This window comes from Zingiber officinale, chromosome 9B (assembly GCF_018446385.1).
Source record: "Zingiber officinale cultivar Zhangliang chromosome 9B, Zo_v1.1, whole genome shotgun sequence".
Taxonomy (NCBI): domain Eukaryota; kingdom Viridiplantae; phylum Streptophyta; class Magnoliopsida; order Zingiberales; family Zingiberaceae; genus Zingiber; species Zingiber officinale.
Window position 1 is genome coordinate 105341179 of NC_056003.1, and position 22916 is coordinate 105364094.

The window sequence follows — 22916 nt, forward strand, 5'->3', positions numbered from 1 at the left end:
GTGAAGTCGCATGCATTTTCGTTCTACTGCTTCTTAACGGATGCCCTTTTGGAGATAGGGGAGCTTGGGAATCTGACCAGACTAAGACAAGTTGAGTTCAATCAAAATTGAGGTGTGATTGAGTTTGCTCAAATTGGATGCAATGCAACTGAAGTAGTTTGAAGTCTGATGGAATTCACTTGAGTTAATACACTTGAACTAATCCAGGCTCCTTTATGCATAACATGAGGAGGTGTCTCTATATTAGCACAAATTCATGGACTCCACTCCTTCGACTCTAAGACGAACATATGATGCACATCTGACAACTATTATGCACATAGTTTCGATGCATCCAACAACACGACATCAATAATAGCTTATAGACCTTGTGGGAGAATGCCGAGAGGGTTCACACAAGTAGTATCATACTAATAAGAACTCAGTACAAGAGGCAATGTCAAGAATCATTCTGGAAGCATGATAAATAGCACTTTTGGGGTGTTTCGAAGGCACACAAGTCATATTTTGGACAGTTTATACATATATATGATCTGGAATATTGATGCACACGCACACCACACTATTTAGTGATCACCAAACATCAGCTCCCTTTGTCGCGCCAATAATAACAGCAATTGCAGCGAGAACAGCCTGCCATATAAAAGGTGAGTTCACAAGTGAAAATATCTATGGAAGCCGCAAAATGAAGAGACCAATTTACTCCTGAAAGTTCAAGTGGTCGTCCAACATATAGAACGGTAACTAGGTGTGATCTATCTACAGTCGGATCACTTGGCGTGCAAATTGAACATGATTAAAACTAATAGTGAACTTAAAGCCATCATTGTCTAATCCATTGGCATTCCCTTGACACATTGTGGTTCAAAGATGAACCCATGTCTGAGCTTTCCTTTAATTTCATGTTTGTTGATATCGATCAAGACATGATCTTGGATTGACTGGGAAAAAAAATAACCCATCTACTAGAATCTTTAAATCTTCATATAAAAAAAATTATTTTCAAATTCACCAAAGAAATACTGATAAATTTTTTTTGGGGTAATGATTACATTAATATAGTTGTGATTATAGTTGCCAAGCACAAAGGGAAAATTATTGGCATAATAAAATGAAAAATATATATATATATATATAGTAAATGCAAAAAACAAAAAACAATGGAAAAACAGCATTCAAAAGATCATTTTAGCATATTTGACTTACTGCAATCGTGCAAGCAACCAAGCCTGGTTTCTCTCTATAGTCTACTCTGACACACAGCATAATGAAAGCTCCAACATACCACGGGATGGCAGCTAGGAAAAAACCAAGTATAAACCTTCCAGAAAGATGAGTTTTGATTAGAATTCAGGAATGTTTAGATTAAACAAATATATAACTTGAAAAAAAAAAATAGGAAGATAAATCCATAGCATGTATATACACTTGAACTATACTGGTTCTTAGATATCTTGTTTACATGCACATCAGTATCATTTTTTGTCATTCATGCACTATGAGACACATGCTGGACAAATCTATATTCTTGTGTGCCTGTATGCCATTTATAAATTTATATTATTAATATAATTTCAATAGACGTCAGTTTGGGCTACACATTTTTGGTTCATTAATCAAACAGGGTGTGCACAAATTAGTACTAAAAGGGCTAAGGATCAATTAGACATAACTGGTTTCTGATCCACTGAACTGAATTACAATAACAGAAACAGATATATCCATGTACATACTTAAGCAAAGTCAAAGCAAGATTGATAAGCAAACTCGAAGAAAATTCACATACAGAAGCCAACCGATGCCTAAACCGCAGCAGGCGAGACGTGGCAGTCTTACTGGTCTTCCTTCAACAGGTGCATAACCTTGAAGATAATCAGTAAGTTAACAAGTATTCGCTCAAGTTCATAACAAGATCAAATGGCATGAAGCAGGTAAAGCTTAATCAGAGCAAACTTTGTACAGAATATCAAAGTTAAGATTAGCAATGTGAAAGTGTTCAATTCAGAGAACATGCAGTTTTCAAAAAAAGGAAACACACAATGTACCTACAAAAGTCATAGCACAGTTCAATTGAGGACAAACTATTTCACATTTTAATGTAATCATCATGAGTTTCAACCCTTGCACTATTTAATCAGCCATTGTTGTCTGAAGAATAGACGAAAAGTATAAACATAAATTGCCAATGCAATGAAATTTACTGCAAGCATTCAGATTGCATTATACCTTTTTTGTAATATAGAAATTAAATTAGGTATAATTTAAAATTTCTTGATTTGAGGCTTGATTTGGTAAGATGATGAGGAACTAAGGATTGATGTTATGCTTCTCTTTCAATCAAAGTTTACTCTTATTTCTTGTTTCAGATCTGCATCTTGAAGGTGAGATGCAGCAAATCTAGAATAAGATTTCATTGCCAACAAGTTTTGATAATCAAGGTAGAAAACTCATCCTATTGTTAAGGCCAACACCATCGAATTACAGGATCAATTCAAGAGGTGATTAGTCAAGGAGAAAGGCATCAAGAAAAGGTGGATTCATTGTACCACCATGACTGATGAAGAGCTTCACCACTAGCTCGTACCCCACTTGTGTCTTTCACCTTCTTCATCCAACAGATTTTAAGGTATATGGGAGACCTATTGAGCATGGACTATGTGGTAAAAGATGACATGACCAACTTGTACAGCACGGCCTGACCTGCCATTTTGCAGGTGCAACTTTGAGCTAAAATATAGAGGTTGACCCATTTATGACCAGTTTATATAAATATTTATTTATTTATATTAGTTATAAATATGTAATATAATAGTAATACAGAAAGTTATGAATATAAAATATAATAACATAAGATTATATAGATTATATATCATGTTTGTATAATTAAAAATAATTAGTATATAGTTTGTATTTAAAATTTGATTGTTTTTTAGTTAGGTAGTGTCACACATGGCTGTTTTCAACATTAACTAAGTAAATAATTTAATTAATAGCATTACCTAATAATGTTTTCCTTAATCTCATACACAAATTTTAATCAGCGGTTATCTTAATTAGCTGCAGTTGACAATAAAATTAGATTATTACCCAAGGTTGAGTTTGATTATTACGAACTCCTCAAGTCAACTTTCATTTGGATGAGTTCCTCCTTCTTAAACCAAAGTTAACCATAAGCTCATTCTAGAATTGGAGACGATGCAAATCTTCTATTCCTCTGCTAGAGGTGAAGCATGATCTCCTTCTATATGGAAGGCTTGGAAGCAGATCTCTTCTTCTCATACCAAACCACAAGCAAATGAGGTCTATCTGCCAAAGGCTCCAGTGACAGCTGTACACTGCTTCTTCAAGTTCACTGAAGGCCAAAAAAGTATAGTGATAGCCAATGGTCTCAATCGAAGCAACTAGCATTCTTATTTTCTTCCTCTTGAATTTTGCCATATCTCAGTGATTTTAGGATGTTATTCCCACTTTTCAGTGACCCTTAAGCATATAGAAGAGAAATCAGCTAGCATCAATTATTGCCTATCCAGATCCAACTTGAGAAATCTGTATCTAAATCAACTGAGTTTGATAACTAAGGTTTTCAGTTTCTTCAACAGGTATATGACAGCTATGATAAGGGCTTCAAGATGTTAAAGTGGATTGCCATGAGATGACTCTAGTACCAATTTTTGATTCTAATGGTAATGGTTAGATAGATAACTAGTATTGACTAAACAGGAAACAAGATCTTTAAGAGAATGAGGAAGATAAATTTTAAGCGTTAAACTTATATCTACATTACAGAAGTGTTATATCTACAGTGACACCTAGAGAAATGTATAGTTCATGGAGGTTATAGATGACTAGATCAAAGATAATTATTACATGATTCATTAATACCTAGTGTATTGTTTAACTTACAATTTCTACTATAAGTGATCTTTTAAAATTGCAACCAGTTAAAACGCAATTTTGACATATTGATACTAGAACTGCAAGAATTATGCATCTCCTAACTTCATGCAAGGTCGTGTGGCAGTGGCAATCTACATGCAGGCAGACTAATATCACCATCTAATCCAGTAAGGGAGATGGATCGCATGACAGTTTAAAAATTCACAACCAACAAAGTGCATTAGATGTAAGAAGTATCGCCTTTATTGGCAGATTTTGAAGCTAAAGGAGGCGCAGAAATCCCTGGTGTTAGGAACCGCATCTTGCAGGAAGTGATCCTAGACAGTTCGTTTATATTGATAAGCTAATTCCAGAAATAAGATCGCAGTTAATATCAGCAGTACTATCCAACAAATAGAGAAGTCACAATAATTAGGACATTCGGCATGAAGAAAATTACCCAAAAAGGGTAGCTGCATCTTGTAGAAATAGGTATAAAAGGACGAAAGACGAAAGGAAAGTCAAGCTTTTTTCCCCCCTCCTTTCGTAGATATCATTACAATTACAATAAGCCCCATCAAATCCACCCAATCGAATTCGATGCAGCAGAAACACTGTTTAAGTCGCTCAACACATGCTGATGCTCTCCAGGATCAATGTCACCATCAGCAATCAGGTTAAAAGGAAAATGAAAAACAGTTTTTTTTATCCTATTTCCATCATTAGGTCCATTCGTAAGATATTGATAATCCATCAAAAAACCAATTTGTTTCACAAGATCAAAAATTAGAATTTCCCGATGGATCAGCGCGGAGATCGAACAATTACGATCCAGAAATACTGACGCGAGACTAGAAAAACATTTGAGGAGGTTGCCATACCCGGGACGGCTTGATAGACTTGGACGTAATAAGGAGGCCCAGGATTCTGGGGCGGCGGCGGATGGGCATGGCGGGAAGTTGTGAGGCCAGGCGGTGGCACAGGCTGGGGGAAGCCGATCGCCGGCTGGGCGTAATCGGGGGCGCCCTGGAAGGTGCCATACTGCCCCTTGCTCCTACCTTCCTCCTCGCTCATCGTCCTCTTTCTCGCCTCTCTCTCTCTCTTTCTCCGATTTGCTCTTGCCCTCTTCCCTTCGGCTGCTGCCTATTCTACCCCATCTGTCATCTTCCTCCCGATCTAAATTAATTAAGATGTTGAACGATCGGCTCCTTGCTGTTTTCTCTGCGTACCAACCAGGACTTTTACCCGAACAGCTATTGGATTTGATTTAGATCTGTATTGTGGGACGGAGCGACTAGATGGAGGTGATCCATTGGGTATCCAAAGCGAGTTCAACATCATGCCCACGAAATTTCAGCGAGTGAAAATTAGTTCAGAACCAGTGGACTTCTATTAGCACAATTCGATAACCCGTATATGATTGGGCAGAAGCGTGGCGCCCAAATACTTTCTTTTTTGTTTTATCACATAAATTCTCAGGAATTCAAGAGGTCCAAATTTGTAACACTCTGTTTACCTCGGTGGAAGATATTTCAAAAGCCCTAGAAAAAAATTAACTAAAAATGGGCTTAAGAAATTAAAAAATATATTTTGAATAATATTTATTTATTTTTTTAAAAAAAATTCTATTATTTTAATAAGTATTTATCTCTATAATTTAAGAGTTAGATTATATTAGTAAATATATTTTTTTTTAAAAAATAACAAATGTACATAGGAGGTCCAACGTATCAAAATTATATATATATATATATATAAAATATGATGTGACGTGTCATTTTTTCATAATTATGAGTCTCAATGAATTAATAGAAAATCTTTTAATGAACAATTAATCTAAGAACACTGACTGATGAGCCACCTACTGTAAGTACTTCTTAATTTATTTTAGTAGTCAATAAATTTTTTTTATGGGATTGAATTAGGAACAATCGGCTAAATTAGATATACAGTATTTATTTTTTGAAAAAAAAATAAAATACTTTTTGTCATTGTTAATTTATAGAGAACTATTTTTTTTTTTGAGAATACGAGCTAAATTAATAACAAAAATATTTCTAATAGAATATCCTACTGAATTCTATAATAAACCAAAGATCTATAATATTATGTAGGTCATGAATATTTGAAATTCATTTTATTTAAAGAAACATTGTGTTTACTAATGTCAATTGAAAGGTGATATTGATATTGATCGGTAAGTAATATAAGAGTATCATATGGATAAAAGAGATTAGTAGTTTAACTAAAGTGGCTAGAGAAAAAGTTGAATCGATCTCGATTTCGGGGCATCCTTGGCTCCTCATCTCCTACACTCGTCTCTTTGATGCCTTGTTTCTTGGCACCCTGATTCTACGGCGACCCAACTCCAATGTGCCCTCGTCTCCTTAGTGCCCTCAACTCCTTGGTGCCCTGTCTCCTTGTCCCCTCGACTCTAAGGTGCCCTCATCCCTTAGGCACCCTCGTCTATTTGGCGCCCTCCTTGACACCCCATCTCCTTAACGTCCTTGACTTCTTAACGTCTCGTCTCCTGAATGCCTCGGCTTCGAGGTGCTCTCATCTCCTAGGCGCCCTCATCTCCTTGGTGCCTCGTCTCCTTGACAACCTGCTTCCTTGGAGACTCAACTTGGAATTCAGAATTATTTCAGGAAAAAAAATAACGCTCGCGTGGATTCAAGATTCAGGATTATTTCAAGAAAAACATAATGCTCAGGTGAATTTAAGGATTCAAGCCAATTTCAGGAAAAGATGTTGGGACCTTGATGTCCGCTAAAGGGGGGGGGGGGTGAATAGCTTCTCACCCAATCATCAGAGAAAATAAACCTAATACGTTGATTTAACGTGGTTTGGAGATAGAGCTCCTACTCCATGACTGTCCATAAAGTAGACGATCTCAATACATCAGTGGATAATTTTTTGGAGAACTTCTGGCTATCTCGCGTAGTTCCTTATGGATGGAAAAACCTCACAACAACTCGCACAAGACCACACTAGATCGCTTGAGCACTTATAAACTCTAATTAGGGTTAACCACCACTAGTTTTGTCAACCATGCTCAAGCACTCCGAACTCTATTAAATAGAGCTTAGGAGGAAAACACCAAGCTATTTTTCCATCACCAGTCAATTGGTAAAGACACCAATCGACTGGTCCTAAGTGGAATTTGACCTTTATAGGCCAACAACTCGATATTAATCGACTGCTACAGTGTACCAGTCGACTGCTACAGTGTATCAGTCGACTACTACAGTGTATCAGTCGACTACTACATTGTATCAGTCGACTGCTACATTATATCAGTCGACTGCTACAATAAGTATTGGCTGCTATAATACCAAATGACTATTTTCGCAACCATCGGACACAGAAACATTCTGTGACCTGCCCCAGTCAACTGGTCAAACCCTAACTTTAGGATTTAACCCCTGAATACATTCACTCAGCACTTGTTCTCACCCGACCAACCTAGACCTAGTCTTCTAGCTTCATCCATTAGCCTCACAACCCTCGGATGTCTTCCCATCCTTCACGCCTTGCCTTCTGGAGCTTTATTTGGCCTTGTCCTTATTGTCGGGTCTTCCTTTGCCAAGAGGCTCCTTACCTCTGGAACTTCAACCATTGCCAAGTCATACTTGGACTTACATTGACAAGACTACATACTTGGACTTATACCGCCAAGACTCCTCTTGGACTTTTCTCCTTCGCCAAGATCACACTTGGACTTTCCTTGTTGTACCTGTATTCTGCACACTCACAATACATTTCAAATACAATAATAAATCTAACTTAAACTTTGCCCAAATATCAAAACACAGGGCACTTATATTACTCCAACAATCTCCCTTTTTTTTTTTTTATGTTTGGCAACCTATTTAAGTTAGGGAAACATAAATGAAATAACAATGCAAATAAATATGCATATATACTCATGCATAAGTCATCAAACCTAACCCTAACTCCCCCTTCACATAAGCTCTCCCTTGAGCTAGGATTTTTCGTAAAGTTAAACTTCTCCCCCTTTGCCAACAAGTGAGCAATTGCTCGCTCTTCACCTAAGCTCCCCCTTGAGCTAAGTTTTCTTTCAAGGGTGTATAGGTTTCCCACTTAAACCCAACATTTCTCCACCTTTTTCATACATCAAAAAAAGCTCCAACAATATCTCAATTATTAGACTCTTTAACCTCTAATGACCATAAACATATGTATTAATCTCTCATAAGATTACATACATATTCACCATCCTTTTAGTCATTTCCTATTACTAAAATACATTTTCAGATTGTATTAATCGACTGTCATTAACCCCAATCGACCACCTTCTTTAAAATGAGCTTACAGAGACATTCTGTGCTCATGAACAGTGTTACCAGTCGACTAGTAATTGTATCAGTTGACTGATACACTATTTTAGTCAAAAATAACATTTCTGACCTAACTTCAAAAATATACCAAAAATTTCACAGACCTCCAAAATTTCCTAAATTTTATGGAGAAGTCTATTTTACCAATGTATATTTGGAAAAATATATACAAAAATATATTTATCACATATCCCAAAATTGATACAAAATCTAAAACTAACTAAATGGTGTTGGATCGTAAAGAATCGATAGAGGGGGGTGAATATCGAAAACAAAAAATCTTCGTAAAGAGTTATGCAGCGGAAAAAGAGTAAGGAAAGGAAGAGCAAGACTAACACAAGTTTTTTACTTGGTTCGGAGCCTGTGTCGACTCCTACTCCGAGGCCCGCACACAAGGGTGCTTTCGGTGGGCAATTACTAATAATTCAAAATCGGAGTTACAATGAAATTACAGGAATTATTAGTAAAGAAAATACCGACAATTATGAAAACTAAGACAAGAAGAAATAAAACTTGTCGGTGAGCTTTTGGCAGCGCCGCAGGAGCATTGAAGATCAGATCGTGAGTTGTGTTTTGAGCTTCAGCCTTGACCCTCCTTATATAGGAGATTCGGGCCGCCTGGAACCTTCAGGGTGCCCTGGTGGTGACGTAGCCGAGCCAACCACTGAGCTCCACGTGCCTCAGTGACGTTGGGGATAAAAGTTCGCCTCCGGGCGCTTGGGTACCTCTCGGGCGCTCGGACCATGTTTTTCAGCAGACTCCTTCCTGCAAGAAAAATGTTAGCCCGAAACACTCATATATCCTATAAAACATATTATTAGCACAGTTTATAATTCAATAGAAAGAGTATGACTTAGATTCCGTCTTTCCGAGACCGGAATCTAGTCACGATCTCGACTTAGAGTTCTGAAATGGTTCTAAGTCGGATCGGCGTTTAAATTTCCTTCCCGGGAACACGTCCTCACAGTCACTCCCCTCCAGTGACTTACCTTTATTTACCTGCCAGACGCGCCGGTCAGTCCTTCGACCCGTCTGGACTTCTCGCCAGCTATCCGGTCAGTCCGTCGACCTAGCTAGACTTCGTGCCAAACGTCCGATCAGCCCGTCAACCCGTTTAGACTTCGTGCCAGCTATCCGGTCAGCCTGTCGACCTAGCTGGACTTCGTGCTAAACGTCTGGTCAGCCCGTCGACCTGTTTGGACTTCGTGCCAGCTATCTGCTCAGCCCGTCGACCTAGCTGGGCTTCATGCCAGACATCCAGTCAGCCCGTCAACCTGTCTGGGCTTGTCATGCACACTCGATCAAAGTGTTAGATCAACAGTAAAACTAACTTAACCTATTTTGTCATTCATCAAAACCTGGGTTAGACCGTTAGTGCTAACCGCACCAACAAATGGTTCAATTGAACCTTGACCTAAAGTCCTAGTTTTAACTTTATCTTGATGTATTTGCCCATACTAAATCATAATATATCCCTAGCATTAGTTTATATGACATCTATGCATCAAAAACTAATTTTCATGCAATATGAACTCAATTCATATTTTCATGCATAAAACTTAATCCAATTGTACCAACCAACTAGATTAGAGACTCAAATCCATCTCTAACCCCTTTGGCACATTTCATGACCCATCTTGAGTCCCAAGCATGGTCCGCTTGATCCATTTACCATAGGTCCCAAAGACTCTTTGAACTTCCCCTAAAGCTCTTAACCTTAGTCACCTCTCTAGGTAACTCAACCACTATGGTTAGGTCATTTTGGTATACATCAGGTGACACTTGGCCTATAAACTTGACTTTCTTAACCTTAGACATCTTGTCCTTGGTTAATTTCTCCTTGTCCTTAACCTTGGATATATACCTCATCCTTGCCATAATCATATGCTATCTTAGCATATTTCTTTTCATGGGCTTTGGATGACACTCCTTTGCCCTTGGTCACTCCTCCCTTACTAATGTCATATGTCATCCTAGCACTTGATCTCCTTTTGGTCTTGGAGGAACTTAATTTGACATTTTTGGATTTTTGATCATCCAAACACATGTCAAGTCCTCTAGGTCCAATAATAAATCTATCTAGGACTTTCTCTATATCTTCAGGCCTTACATTCAAGGCTTGATTTTCCAACTCTAGGTTTCTCACCCTAGAGTCATCTTGTCCACCTTGGACATCCTTAGACCTACCCACTTTCCTAGGCATATGCCTCCCTTTCTTGGGATTAATGCTTAGGTTTTCACCCACTTTTCTTCCCTTAGGTAAAGTGGTTTGGGTTTTATTAGGTCTAACCTTAGTACATGATTTTCTAGGGTTATCTACCATGTTAACCCTACTCCTATTATTGTACCTAAATCCATGATTATACTTGGATAAATAATCTGCATTATTTCTAACAAACATATAAGAATTAGAGCTTGGATTAAACTTTAAGTTAGGGATTACCTTCCCTTTTACCTTTGAAGCTCTCCCTTGACATGAGCTCCTCTTCTTCTCCCAATTCTTTAAATGCGCCAATTTCTTGAGCTCTCCTCTTCTTGGGCACTTAGTGTGGTAGTGGCCATACTCACCACACGTGAAACCTCGAATGTGCCTCTTCTCCTTGGCACCATCCCTATAACCCACATTAGTCTTTAAAAAAACTTTACCGGATTTAGAGTTTACCTCCTTTACCTTCTTAAGCGAAGGACACCTACTTTTGTAGTATCCAATCTTCTCGCACTTAAAGCACTTGATATGGTCTTTTGTGTTCTTCTTGATAGTTGAGGTGAAGGGTTGAGCTCAATGTTGTCAAAACCGTTTCGTGCACCGTTTCATTTTTCTTACTGAAACGATATATTTCGGTACCGGCTTGTTTCGGTGCACCATTTCGGAGTGCACCGTTATAACTAAAATATCCATAATTATGATCCATACACACAAAATACACATATTTTTCATACATCCCATTGATAATAATATTTAACAACGCTACTTATATTGTTCATACATTTCACACAATAATGTTTATGTTGTTCATGCATTCCACATAGTAGTAATATTATCTAAGCATTTATAAAAGCTACTAATTGTTAAAAGTTCAATATGTAGACAAATAAGCTACTAATCATCATCAAATACATAAATGGAAGGATCAAAATCTTGTATAGGTGCGCAATATCATCATCTCCTTCATTATCACCTTCATCATTAAAATTAGGAGCTTCTTCATCATCATCCAAGCTCAATGAAGCAAATGGTGCATCAACCATCTCCCAACTCAAATCTTCTCCATCAAGAAGGCTGGGTTCTTCACTTATCCAATCTTCCAACAAGTCAATATTATCAAGACTAATTGGATCTAAAGAGCTCTTTGTCTTGCTTAAATTCCTATAGTTAAAACATTGGCATACTAAATAAACCAATTTTAAATATAAATTGACAAATAAAAAGTGAGAATATCATTTCACCTTTCTCGAACTTGAGATTATAATGAACAAATACCAAGTCATTTAGCCTTTTATGCTCAAGTCTATTTCGTTTCTTAGAATGAATGAACTCAAAACGCTCCAATTTCTTTCGTATCCAGTGGCACTACAACATTGACTAAGAACTCAAATAGCAAACTTTTGAAGCTCCGAAGCATCATTACCAAATTGAGCCCACCATGCAACTAATAAAAGTATAAAACATAAATTCAATTTAAAGTAGTTCATGAAACATGTACAATCTATATAGTTATGTAAGACTAACATAATAAATGAAATATTGCTATTATACCTGGATTTAACTTCTCACGTTGACGAATAGCTATAGACAAGCCAAAGTCACCAGTTGAGGCCTTGTACTCTTCAAGTTGTGCACTAATTTTATCTTGAACATCATCATCAGGAACAAGCCTAGTAATTGTTGCAAGCAATCCTCGAGCAACCTCTTTTTGTTTTGTGAATGATGGATTGAAATAAATTGCAGGATTAAGAAAGCAACCAGCTGCATGCAATGGACTATGAAGTTGTTTATCCCATCTTGCATCAATCACCCTAATGTAAGGGCCATATTGTGTAATCTTATTCCTCAACCTTACTTTAATTGCTTCTTTAGCTTTTTCCATTGCCTCAAACAGATATCCCATTGCTGGTTTTTCTTCACTGTCCACCAATCGAAGAACTCACACCAAAGGTTCGGTGACCTTAATTATATGCTGACATTGCACCCAAAACTCTTTGTCTTGTAAAATAATTGTAGTTATTTCTTTCCCAACACTACCTTTAGCATAGTTTGATCCCACCCATTTATCACAAGTGAACATTTGGCGAAGTTCTTTCTTGTATTTAATCAAACATTGAAGACTCAAAAAGTGAGTTGCAAATCTTGTAATACCAGGACGACATAAATCTCTACCATTAGTGAAACCCTTTCTCATCAAAGATAGAACCCACGCATGATTATATATAAACTTTGTAATTTTTCTTGCTTTCTTAATGGTCTCATCAATTAAATGAAAATATCTTGCATCTGAAATATTCTCCAACATCAAATCAATACAATGTGCAGCACAATGTGACCAAAAGAAAGTCTCATACCTTTGTTGTAATGCTTTCCCAGCAGCTTTGTAACTTGCATCATTATCAGTAATGAACTGAACCACATTTTCTACCCCCACCTCATGAACAACTTGATCAAAGATCTTAAGTAAAGTATCTTTGTCCTTCCTAAGGCCTGATGTGTTAATAGATTTTAGAAACATGGTACCTTTTGGACAATACATTAAGAAGTTTATAATTGGCTCTTGCCTTTGATTTGTCCACCCATCAGCCATAATGGAGCATCCATAAACCTCCCATTCTTTCTTAATCCCTAAGAGATAAACATTGACATCATGAACCACCTCCCTCAAAAGATTGCACCTCAAATCATGATAAGATGGTGCTTTAAACCCAGGGCCAATTGAAGTGATAGCATCCACCATTGGTTGATAACAATTTGATTTTGCTGCATTGAATGAAATATTAGCATGATACCACCATCTTGCCATAGCCATGGTTGCATTATGAACTGATTCTTTTGTGGCAAGTGCACTTCTAATCATAGGTTGTGCCCCTTGTGTTGTTCTAGGAGGAAAAAAGCTTTGAGGCTTTGCTTTTGATCCACTTTGACTGCTACATCTTGCATTTAGGTTAGAACTTCCTCCAAGAGTAGAAGAAGGAATATCCATTACAAGTTCTTCCCGATCATTGACAGATGCACTACTAGAACCTCCAATTTCATTTCTCAATCGCTTCCTTTGCTCTTGTTTTTTATTCAAGCTATTAATTAGTTGCTTCATTTGCCACTTCACATCATCAGAAACTTTCGTATAAGCTTCAACATTTCCTTCTATTCCAGCTAGATGATATTTGAGGCGTGTAATACCTCCTCCTCTGATTGTTTTGTTGCAAATGACACAAATGATAGTACTACAGTGTCCTTCCACTGCTATCCCATATTTCCATGCTGGATCACTCAATCTTGCAGGAATAGAATATGGATAAAGAACTACTATTTGAAGCATCAACCATATCTGCATTCATCAAATATATATACAAGGTTAAAAATTACAATGTCATTCAAGTAATATTTGCGTTCATCAAATACATGCAAGATTAAAATTGCAATGTCATTCCACTAAAATTGCAATGCTTAATTAATACAATCATCTATTGTTGTATATTATCATTACAAGCCTATAATAAATACCTAAAATCAAAATTGCAGAACAAAAATAAAAAATAAGTAAGATTGGTAGTCACAAAAACCATATGCATTGTCTGAAATTTTATTAGATTTACTTGATCTTGGAAACAAAAACAAAGCTATGGTAACATTGAATTATTGATACCTTGATAATCAACCAAAATAGAGAACATCAACTGGAATTTTAGGTTCACGATTTGAGAGCATCCAACTAAAATTTCATCAACCAAACAAACACAAAGCTACGGTATCCTAATTTCAATTTCACACAAAGCCGAACAAACAATGAATTACTAAAACATGATTTTATTTCTAATTTCGAACAAACATTTAATTACCAACACAATCGAAGCAATGAAATTCTCATACCTGTGATTTTTGAGCTTGTCTATCTTCTTGCGATTTTTGAGCTCGTGAACATCTTTGTCTTCCGTCTTTGATCTTCTCCCTGTCTTTGAAGTTGATCAACTTTTCTCTCTCTCACTGTCTCTTAAGTCTTAAGTTAAGTGGAGGAAGCAGATGGTAAGATCAGAGAGATGCATTATGGGCTAGAATACGGTTTCCAAGATCGAGGCAGATATGCAAATATGGAAAACATAATTCGAAGGGTGTCTTGCTCAACAAGCCTTTAAAATTTGATTTGCTTTTCAGTTTTCTCTCTCTCCCTGCTTTTTGAGTGCATATGCCGGTTTGATTCCGAAATTTCATCTGAAATCGGTGTTTCAGATATTTCGGCCGGAATCAGCCGAAACCCAGCGATACAAATCCTGGTACGATATCTTAATCATGTTGTTTCATTCAAAGGGTCATTTCGCACCGTTTCGACTGTGCCGGCCTGAACGGTACGATTTTGACAACACTGGTTGAGCTTCCAAGATCTCCTCTTCCTTGGATTGCTCTTCTTCCTCTTCACTTGAAGATTTGGATGGTTTCACTTCTTTCTCCCTTGAATATGTGAATGATACCTCCTCATATTCCTTCTCCTCCTCGGATGTTGAGCACGTGCCAACATCCGATTGGTCATTTTCCTCTTGAACCAATGAGCTCTTCTCCTTGGGCTCCTCCACTCCTTGGAGTTTTGTAGAATCTTCATGGAATGCAATGACCTTTTTCCAAAGATCACCTGCATTCTCATAATTGTTGTAATTACCTACACTCAACAAAACATTAGGAGGTAATAAATTCAATAGAATTTTCATTATCCCCTTATCCGTCTTCTATTGCTCCCTTTGCTCCTTGGTCCAATACCAAGGATGGAGGTGTTTCCCCTTCTTGTCCGTAGAAGCTTCAAATAGATCCTCCAACGCCATCCAATGGTCCCAATTCATTTAGAACCAGGTCTCCAAGAGCGACCTCCAATAGCCGAAGTCTTCTCGGTCATATGGAGGTGAGATTCGGGTATCCCATCCAAGAGCTCCCTCTGACTCCATCTTCTACCTTTATCGGTTACTCCTTTGGCAATTAGTCCAACGAAGAGTGGTCTCGCTTTGATACCACTTGTTGGGATCTTGACGTCCACTAGAGGGGTGAATAGTTTCTCACCCAAATCGTCACTTTCTACAATAGTTAGTATGCACAGCGGAATACAAAAATAAATACTAACAAGAAAAAGCAAACGTAACACGTTGATTTAACGTAGTTCGGAGATAGAGTTCCTACTCCACGACTATTTGTAATATGAACAATCCTAATCCGTCGGTGGATGATTCCCCAGAGAACTTTCGGCTAGCTCGCGTAGCTCCTTGTGGGTGGAGAAACCTCACCATAACTCGTACAAGACCACACTAGATCACTTGAGAACTTATAGACTCTAATTAGGATTAACCACCATTAATTTTGTCAATCATGCCCAAGCACCCCCAAACTCTATTAAATAGAGTTGGGAGGAAAACACCAAATTATTTTCTCGCCACCAGTCGACTGGTAAGGACACTAGTTTGTTGGTTCCTTGGAGGCCGATAAGAGAAGGTGAATTGTCGTGTACAAAAAAAAAATAAACACCTTCCTCGACTTATAGCTTGATTAATAAACACACTTGTATAAAAAGAAACTAATTAACAAACAAAAAGAAGAGGCAGATTCTTTACTTAGTTTGCAATCAGGGGATTGCTAATCCAAGATGTTGAAAGTTCACTATAACTCTCCTTCAGGCGGAGAAGTCTCTTACAGCAGTTAAAACACTCAATTATAGAGCTAAACTGAAAGTAGATCATTTACAAATGTTCTATTTAGCTATTGGGATCAAGGCTGTATTTATAGCCCTGATCGAGGCGCTTGGAAAGACGCCTGGGCGTGGATAAAACTTTATCCACGTCGCAACATATCGTGATAGTTGGCGAAGTGATAAACTTTTTCTGGTCCGGGCGCTTGGACTTGTTAGGACCAAAAGTAGCTAGAGGGGGGGTGAATAGCTCGTCGCGTTCGCTCAGTGCTCGGCGGTGCTTGTTTCTTCAAAGATGTGCAGCGGAAATACAAAGAAACAATCACACAACGCTAACACGGTTGGTTTACTTGGTATCCACCTCACAAGAGGTGACTAGTCCAAGGATCCACACCACGCACGCACCCTCCACTATGAAAACACTCCTTTTCGGTAACTACCGAGGGCGGAGAAGCCCTACAAGACTCTCAGTACAAGAAGAAAGGAAAGGGAAACAAAATACAAGCGCAAAGCTTACAATGAGTACAGAAAACCCTAACCCTAGCTTCTCTTCTTGCCTTTGATCCGCCTCTTGACTTGGAAAGCTTCCAAGATCATTTAAGAACTGGCGATCTGATCTTTGAGAGCGCTGTGGAGGAGTTGGCGAAAGATCTGGAGTGAATCGGAGAAGCGATGCCGAAGACAACGTCCGCCTGCGGCTATAAACCCGACGCAACGGTCGGATCCCGATCGATTCGAATGTTCCCAATCGATCGGGGAGGCTTTGGATCGATCCATGGATCGATCCAGAGCGCCTCTGTGCTCTGGAAAAATGCCTGGATCGATCCACGGATCGATCCAGCGCTTATCGCGCGAAGCAGCCGTGTCCCAATCGATCCACTGATCGATTGGGACCTCTGGATCGATTCACTGATCGATCCAGAAGCTCTCTGTTCGCTGGGTAAGGTCTGGATCGATGCACGGATCGATCCACAGCCTGAATCGATCCACTGATCGATCCAGAACTTGGTTTTTGCCCAAAACCAAGTCCCAAACCTCCCTTACCAACATCCGGTCAACCTTGACCTGTTGGAACATTATGCCTGGCATCTGGTCACTCCCTTGACCTGCCAGGACTCCCCACCAAGTGTCCGGTCAATCCCTTTGACCCACTTGGACTTTTCTCGTCGTGCCAAGTATCCGGTCACTCCCTTGACCTACTTGGACTTCCACCAGATGTCTGGTCAACCTTGACCCATCTGGATTTCCTCATGCCAAGTATCCAGTCAATCCTTTGACCTACTTGGACTTTCCAACACCAGATGTCCGATCATCCTTGATCCATATCTGAATTTTCCCTTGCCTGGCTTCACTCACCAGGACTTTCACCTAGTTTCACTCACTAGGGTTTTCCATCTGCCTAGCTTCACTCACTAGGACTTTCACCTGGCTTCACTCACCAGGATTTTCACCTGGCTTCACTCACCAGGATTTCCTTCTGCCTAGCTTCACTCACTAGGACTTCCCAGTCAAGTATCCGGTCACTCCCTTGACCTATTTGACTCTTCTTCAATCAATATCTTATTGTCAAACATCTAAACCCAAACTAAGACTCAACTTGGTTAACCAGGTCAACCTTGACCTGAGGGATATTGCACCAACAATCTCCCCCTTTTTGATGTTTGACAATACCACAATAACACTTACAATACCACATGTAAGTTAAGCTAATCCCATAGCCTCATTCTTCATGCCACTAGGTAATGAACACATAAGTTAGACTCTTCATTCTCCCCCTAAAAGGGCAAACTCCCTCTAGGTAATGAAAGCCTAACTTACTCCCATTCACAAGTCCTTTCATTCTCCCCCTATTGGCACACATCAACCCCCTACTAATAAAACACATCAACCCATCTTTGGACACACATCAAACTATGCTCCAATTTTGGGCACACTTCAACAACTCCATTTGTTGAAGACTCTCCCCCTGAAGAGTTGTTTATCGTTGTTCACAACATCACTTGTTGTGACCAACACGATAATGAAGGTCCCATACTCTTCATTTATCCTTAACTTCTCCCTCAATGTAGACAAATACTCAACCTTGAGCATTTTCTAACCACGTGAGTTCCCACATGATATAATGAGGATATCCACTCCCCATTTGAAGTTCAAAAGCTCATACATGAGCATTTTCTTTAAAGAAGGTTAACCACCTTCCAAGGTTCATGAAAAATAAATTTTTCATGTCTTTAAAGAGTCCCCCCCCTAAAGACATGGTGGTAACTTCTGTCATTGCACCAACAATGACTTGGAATCCCTAAACCTTTAGGAAACCCAAATTTAGAAGTTTTGAGGTTCAAATACTCAAAATTTGAAACAAACCTCAACCTAAACTTCAATGAAGCCTTCCTTAACCAATCCATCCTTGTTTTCACATGAAAACACCCTTTGTATGTATACAAATGTATTTTAGGGGTTTGGAATGGTTACCTAAACTCAAAGAGGTTCAAAGATGCTGAAATCAGGCCTTCCCAACCAAAATCAGCAACTTGGATCGATTGGAGTTGGGTTCCAATCGATTGAACCTTGCTGAATCGATCCACTGATCGATTCAATCTTCTTGGATCGATCCACTGATCGATCCAGCGAGCTTCTGCTCACGAGAAATGCCTTCTCAATCGATCGGCTGATCGATTAAGGCACTCCAATCGATCCACTGATCGATTGGAGGTCTGAAATTGCTGAAATTCAATTTCAGCCAATTTCAGAAACCCTTAGAAAATTCTACAAAATTCCAAAAATCGTAAAAATTTGTGTAGACATTATTGAGGGTATAAGTTATCATGGAAAAATAGTTTTCTATGAAAATACATCATATTTTCAAAGATTAACACAAACTTGAGAACGTACAAAAACTTTAGTGTTTCCTTCAAGTTTGTGTCTAACTATTCAATGGTGATTACTAGCAAAAGATAGCCTTCACCAGGGTTTTCCAAAATCATTTAAAAAACATTTTCAAAACCAATATCCCATCATGTTCCTTGGGCTTAATGCACATGACTTGTACATTAGCTTTCCCAATGATGGGAAAACACATAACTATGTGTTTTGATGAACTTAAAAACTCAAAAGAATGCACTAAATCAACATCTTGAGCTTTGTTCATCATCCTAACATCTCACTTGTATCTAATGTGCACTAAAGCACATACAAGTCACCCTATAGTCTTTGTGAGATGTAGATTTTGGTTTTGCCCTAATCTAGGGATCATGCATATCTATCTAGGCATTTTAAAGATATTAGACGTCCACATAAGATGTCACTTGTTAATAAGTGTTGTTAAATACCATTTGTCCTTAATTACAAGGAATTAAACTAGTGCATGATAATGTTATGGCATACATCAAAATAAAATAACTTTCAAAAGAAAGAATCCTATAACTACATGATGTATGAAAGGCATGACATGGTATTTTTGGATTTTGCATAATAAAACATGAATGCAAAAATAAACATGATGTCATGGCATATGATGGGCAAACAATCCTGGCAAGATTTAACATAAATAAAATATACCTAGATCAACTATCTAAGTATCCTTAAAAACTTAGCTAAACTTACAACTTAAACCTAGATTGCCCTAAAGTGCTTCATGAAAATGCCAAAGCCTAAATTGACATTTCTAATTCCCTTGATTAATTTATGCCAGTTGAAATTAAGCATATCCTCAAATGTTGGCATATTTCATTTTTCACAAGAGTAGCACTTTTAAATTAAGGCCCGGATTGCCTTAAATTTCCTAAGAACATACCAAAAACCCAACTTGGTAGTTCTTATGAATTTCCCAACATGTGCCATTTAAGATTAAAATCAATTCTTCCACCATAAGGCACATTTTACTCTTTCAAGGAGTAAATAATAATTCCATTTCATTTTCAAAGGTTAACAAAAACCTTGAAAATGCTCCTTGAGTGTCAATTTCCTTAAAGTTGGGTTAACTACCCTTCTAATCGGAGTTGACACTCTCCAACCCATCTATGGGATAGAGAAGATGCTCCTAGGAACCCAACACCTATTTGTGCTCCTTGGATGCTCTAGGTACTCACTAGGGATAACTTCCCTAGATACCTTCCTAGTGACCTTGTTGGGCTTCTTAGAAGCCTTGGTCACATTTTCTAGGTCAACTCTAGGGATAGCCTCCCTTGTGACCTTGTTAGTGACTTTCTTAGACTTCTTAGAAGTCTTAGTCACTTTAGTTGCAAAAATACTTCTAGGGATATCTTCCCTTGTATCTTTGACTTGACCTCTAGACTTAGGGTTTGTTCCATAGCTATACGGAACCCTATGATAACTTGACACATCCTTTTTAGTTTTGGGTTTGTATCCCAAACCTCTATGGCCATTAGATGACCTATGTGCTCCTAGACCTAGGCTATGCTCATTTTGCCCTTTTAGGATATTTTCCATCCTTTTTAGGGTCTTTTCCATTTTATCAAGTCTTGACCTCAAGACTTGATTTTCCCTCACTAAATCCTTAGGCTTTGGTCCATGAGCATTTTTGTTTCTAGGCTTGTAACTATGGTCCTTAGTGTGATTGCCTAGATTTTTATCTACATTCATAGCCTTAGGGGTAGTAGTTTTGGCATGTAGGGCCACATGCTTTTCCTTAAAGCCCTCATGCTTCCTATTCTTATGGTAAATCGCATTAAAATGATATAAGTTAGAACTATCATGCTTTTTACCATAATTTAACGGGGTAGGCTCAATAAAAGTTACCTTCCTTTTTACCTTAGAGGCTCCCCCTTGACTTGAGCTTCCTCCTTGAGCCTTGACCATCTTTTTTCCTTTAGGGCATTGACTCCGATAATGCCCCTTTTGATTGCAAGAGAAACACACAATGTGCTCCTTGCTCTTCTTTGTTCCGGGGATGGTCTCCTTGGGCTTCACCTTACCTTTTTGTGCCACTTGGCCCTTCTTCTTGGCCAATTTAGGGCACTTGCTCTTGTAGTGCCCATGTTCCCTACACTCAAAGCAAATAATATGATTTTTATTATTAATTGAAATATTTATACCTTTGCTTGTAGGGGTGGCATCTTTTCCTTTGGATCCGGAGGTAGAAGCTTCCTCTTGATCGGACCTTGATTCTCCTCCATTTGATTTTTCTTGACTTGTGGAGGTAGAATCTTCTTCCTCCTCTTTGTCTCTTGACCCGGATGTAGAAGCTTCTCCTTCTTCTTGATCCGGCGTCACCAAGGATTGCTCCCCCTCAATCCTAGAGGTGGAGGCTTCATCATCTTGAATATGAAACAAGGAGTATGCTCCCTCCTTGTTCCCTTCGTTGCATTCCCTTGAGGATGAAGCTTCTTGGATTTCCTCTTCTTCGGAGGTTGAGCATCTCTCAACCTCGGAGTCCTCCTCTTGGTCTTGCTCCAAAGAGTCACCCTCTCTGGATACTTCTTGCTCTTGTACAGTGGAGGGGATCTCTTCATGAAGCTTGGCCAATTTGCTCCATAATTCCTTTGCATCTTCAAATTCTCCAATTTTGCAAAGGATGGTGCTTGGCAATAAATTGACCAAAAGCTTGGTCACTTTGTCATTTGCATCGCACCTTTGGACTTGCTCCGAGCTCCATTTGCTTTTCTTGAGAAGCTTGCCCTTCGAGTTTGTTGGAGCTTCAAATCCTTCCATTAGAGCAAACCATTGCTCTATCTCCATCATAAGAAAGTTTTCAATTCTTGATTTCCAAGAATCGAAGCTCGTGGAAGTGTATGGTGGAGCCACCCTTGTGTCAAATCCAAGTCCATCTTGGAATTGCATCTTGAAGTTGAGCCTTTTGATTTCTTTGACTTTGATGAATTTGCTCTTACTTCTTCGCCCTCTAGCTTTTCTTGTTATGCTTGACCCTTCCGGTGATGATTCCGGTGAAGAGCGGCCTCGCTCTGATACCACTTGTTAGGACCAAAAGTAGCTAGAGGGGGGGGGGGGGGTGAATAGCTCGTCGCATTCGCTCAGTGCTCGGCGGTGCTTGTTTCTTCAAAGATGTGCAGTGGAAATACAAAGAAACAATCACACAACGCTAACACGGTTGGTTTACTTGGTATCCACCTCACAAGAGGTGACTAGTCCAAGGATCCACACCACGCACGCACCATCCACTATGAAAACACTCCTTTTCGGTAACTACCGAGGGCGGAGAAGCCCTACAAGACTCTCAGTACAAGAAGAAAGGAAAGGGAAACAAAATACAAGCGCAAAGCTTACAATGAGTACAGAAAACCCTAACCCTAGCTTCTCTTCTTGCCTTTGATCCGCCTCTTGACTTGGAAAGCTTCCAAGATCCTTCAAGAACTGGCGATCTGATCTTTGAGAGCGCTGTGGAGGAGTTGGCGAAAGATCTGGAGTGAATCGGAGAAGCGATGCCGAAGACAACGTCCGCCTGCGGCTATAAACCCGACGCAACGGTCGGATCCCGATCGATTCGAATGTTCCCAATCGATCGGGGAGGCTTTGGATCGATCCATGGATCAATCCAGAGCGCCTCTGTGTTATGGAAAAACGCCTGGATCGATCCACGGATCGATCCAGCGCTTATCGCGCGAAGCAGCCGCGTCCCAATCGATCCACTGATCGATTGGGACCTCTGGATCGATTCACTGATCGATCCAGAAGCTCTCTGTTCGCTGGGTAAGGTCTGGATCGATGCACGGATCGATCCAGAGCCTGAATCGATCCACTGATCGATCTAGAACTTGGTTTTTGCCCAAAACCAAGTCCCAAACCTCCCTTACCAATATCCGGTCAACCTTGACCTGTTGGAACATTATGC

The 22916-nt window shown here is 39.0% G+C and overlaps 2 protein-coding genes across 2 annotated transcripts; both read right to left on the minus strand.

Moving 5' to 3' along the window:
- Positions 1–390: 390 nt before the first annotated feature.
- Positions 391–5050, minus strand: LOC122023914 (60S ribosomal protein L18a-like protein). The gene is made up of 4 exons (XM_042582338.1): positions 4758–5050; positions 1787–1862; positions 1207–1321; positions 391–633 (listed from the first exon to the last, which is right to left on the minus strand). Exons 1-4 carry the CDS (start codon positions 4948–4950, stop codon positions 574–576), a joined length of 444 nt encoding a protein of 147 aa, XP_042438272.1. The 5' UTR covers positions 4951–5050; the 3' UTR covers positions 391–573.
- A 7654-nt stretch (positions 5051–12704) lies between these two features.
- LOC122023258 lies at positions 12705–15146 on the minus strand. Its single transcript, XM_042581325.1, has 3 exons — positions 14913–15146; positions 12798–13774; positions 12705–12729 (listed from the first exon to the last, which is right to left on the minus strand). Exons 1-3 carry the CDS (start codon positions 15144–15146, stop codon positions 12705–12707), a joined length of 1236 nt encoding a protein of 411 aa, XP_042437259.1.
- Between the last annotated feature and the right edge of the window lie 7770 nt (positions 15147–22916).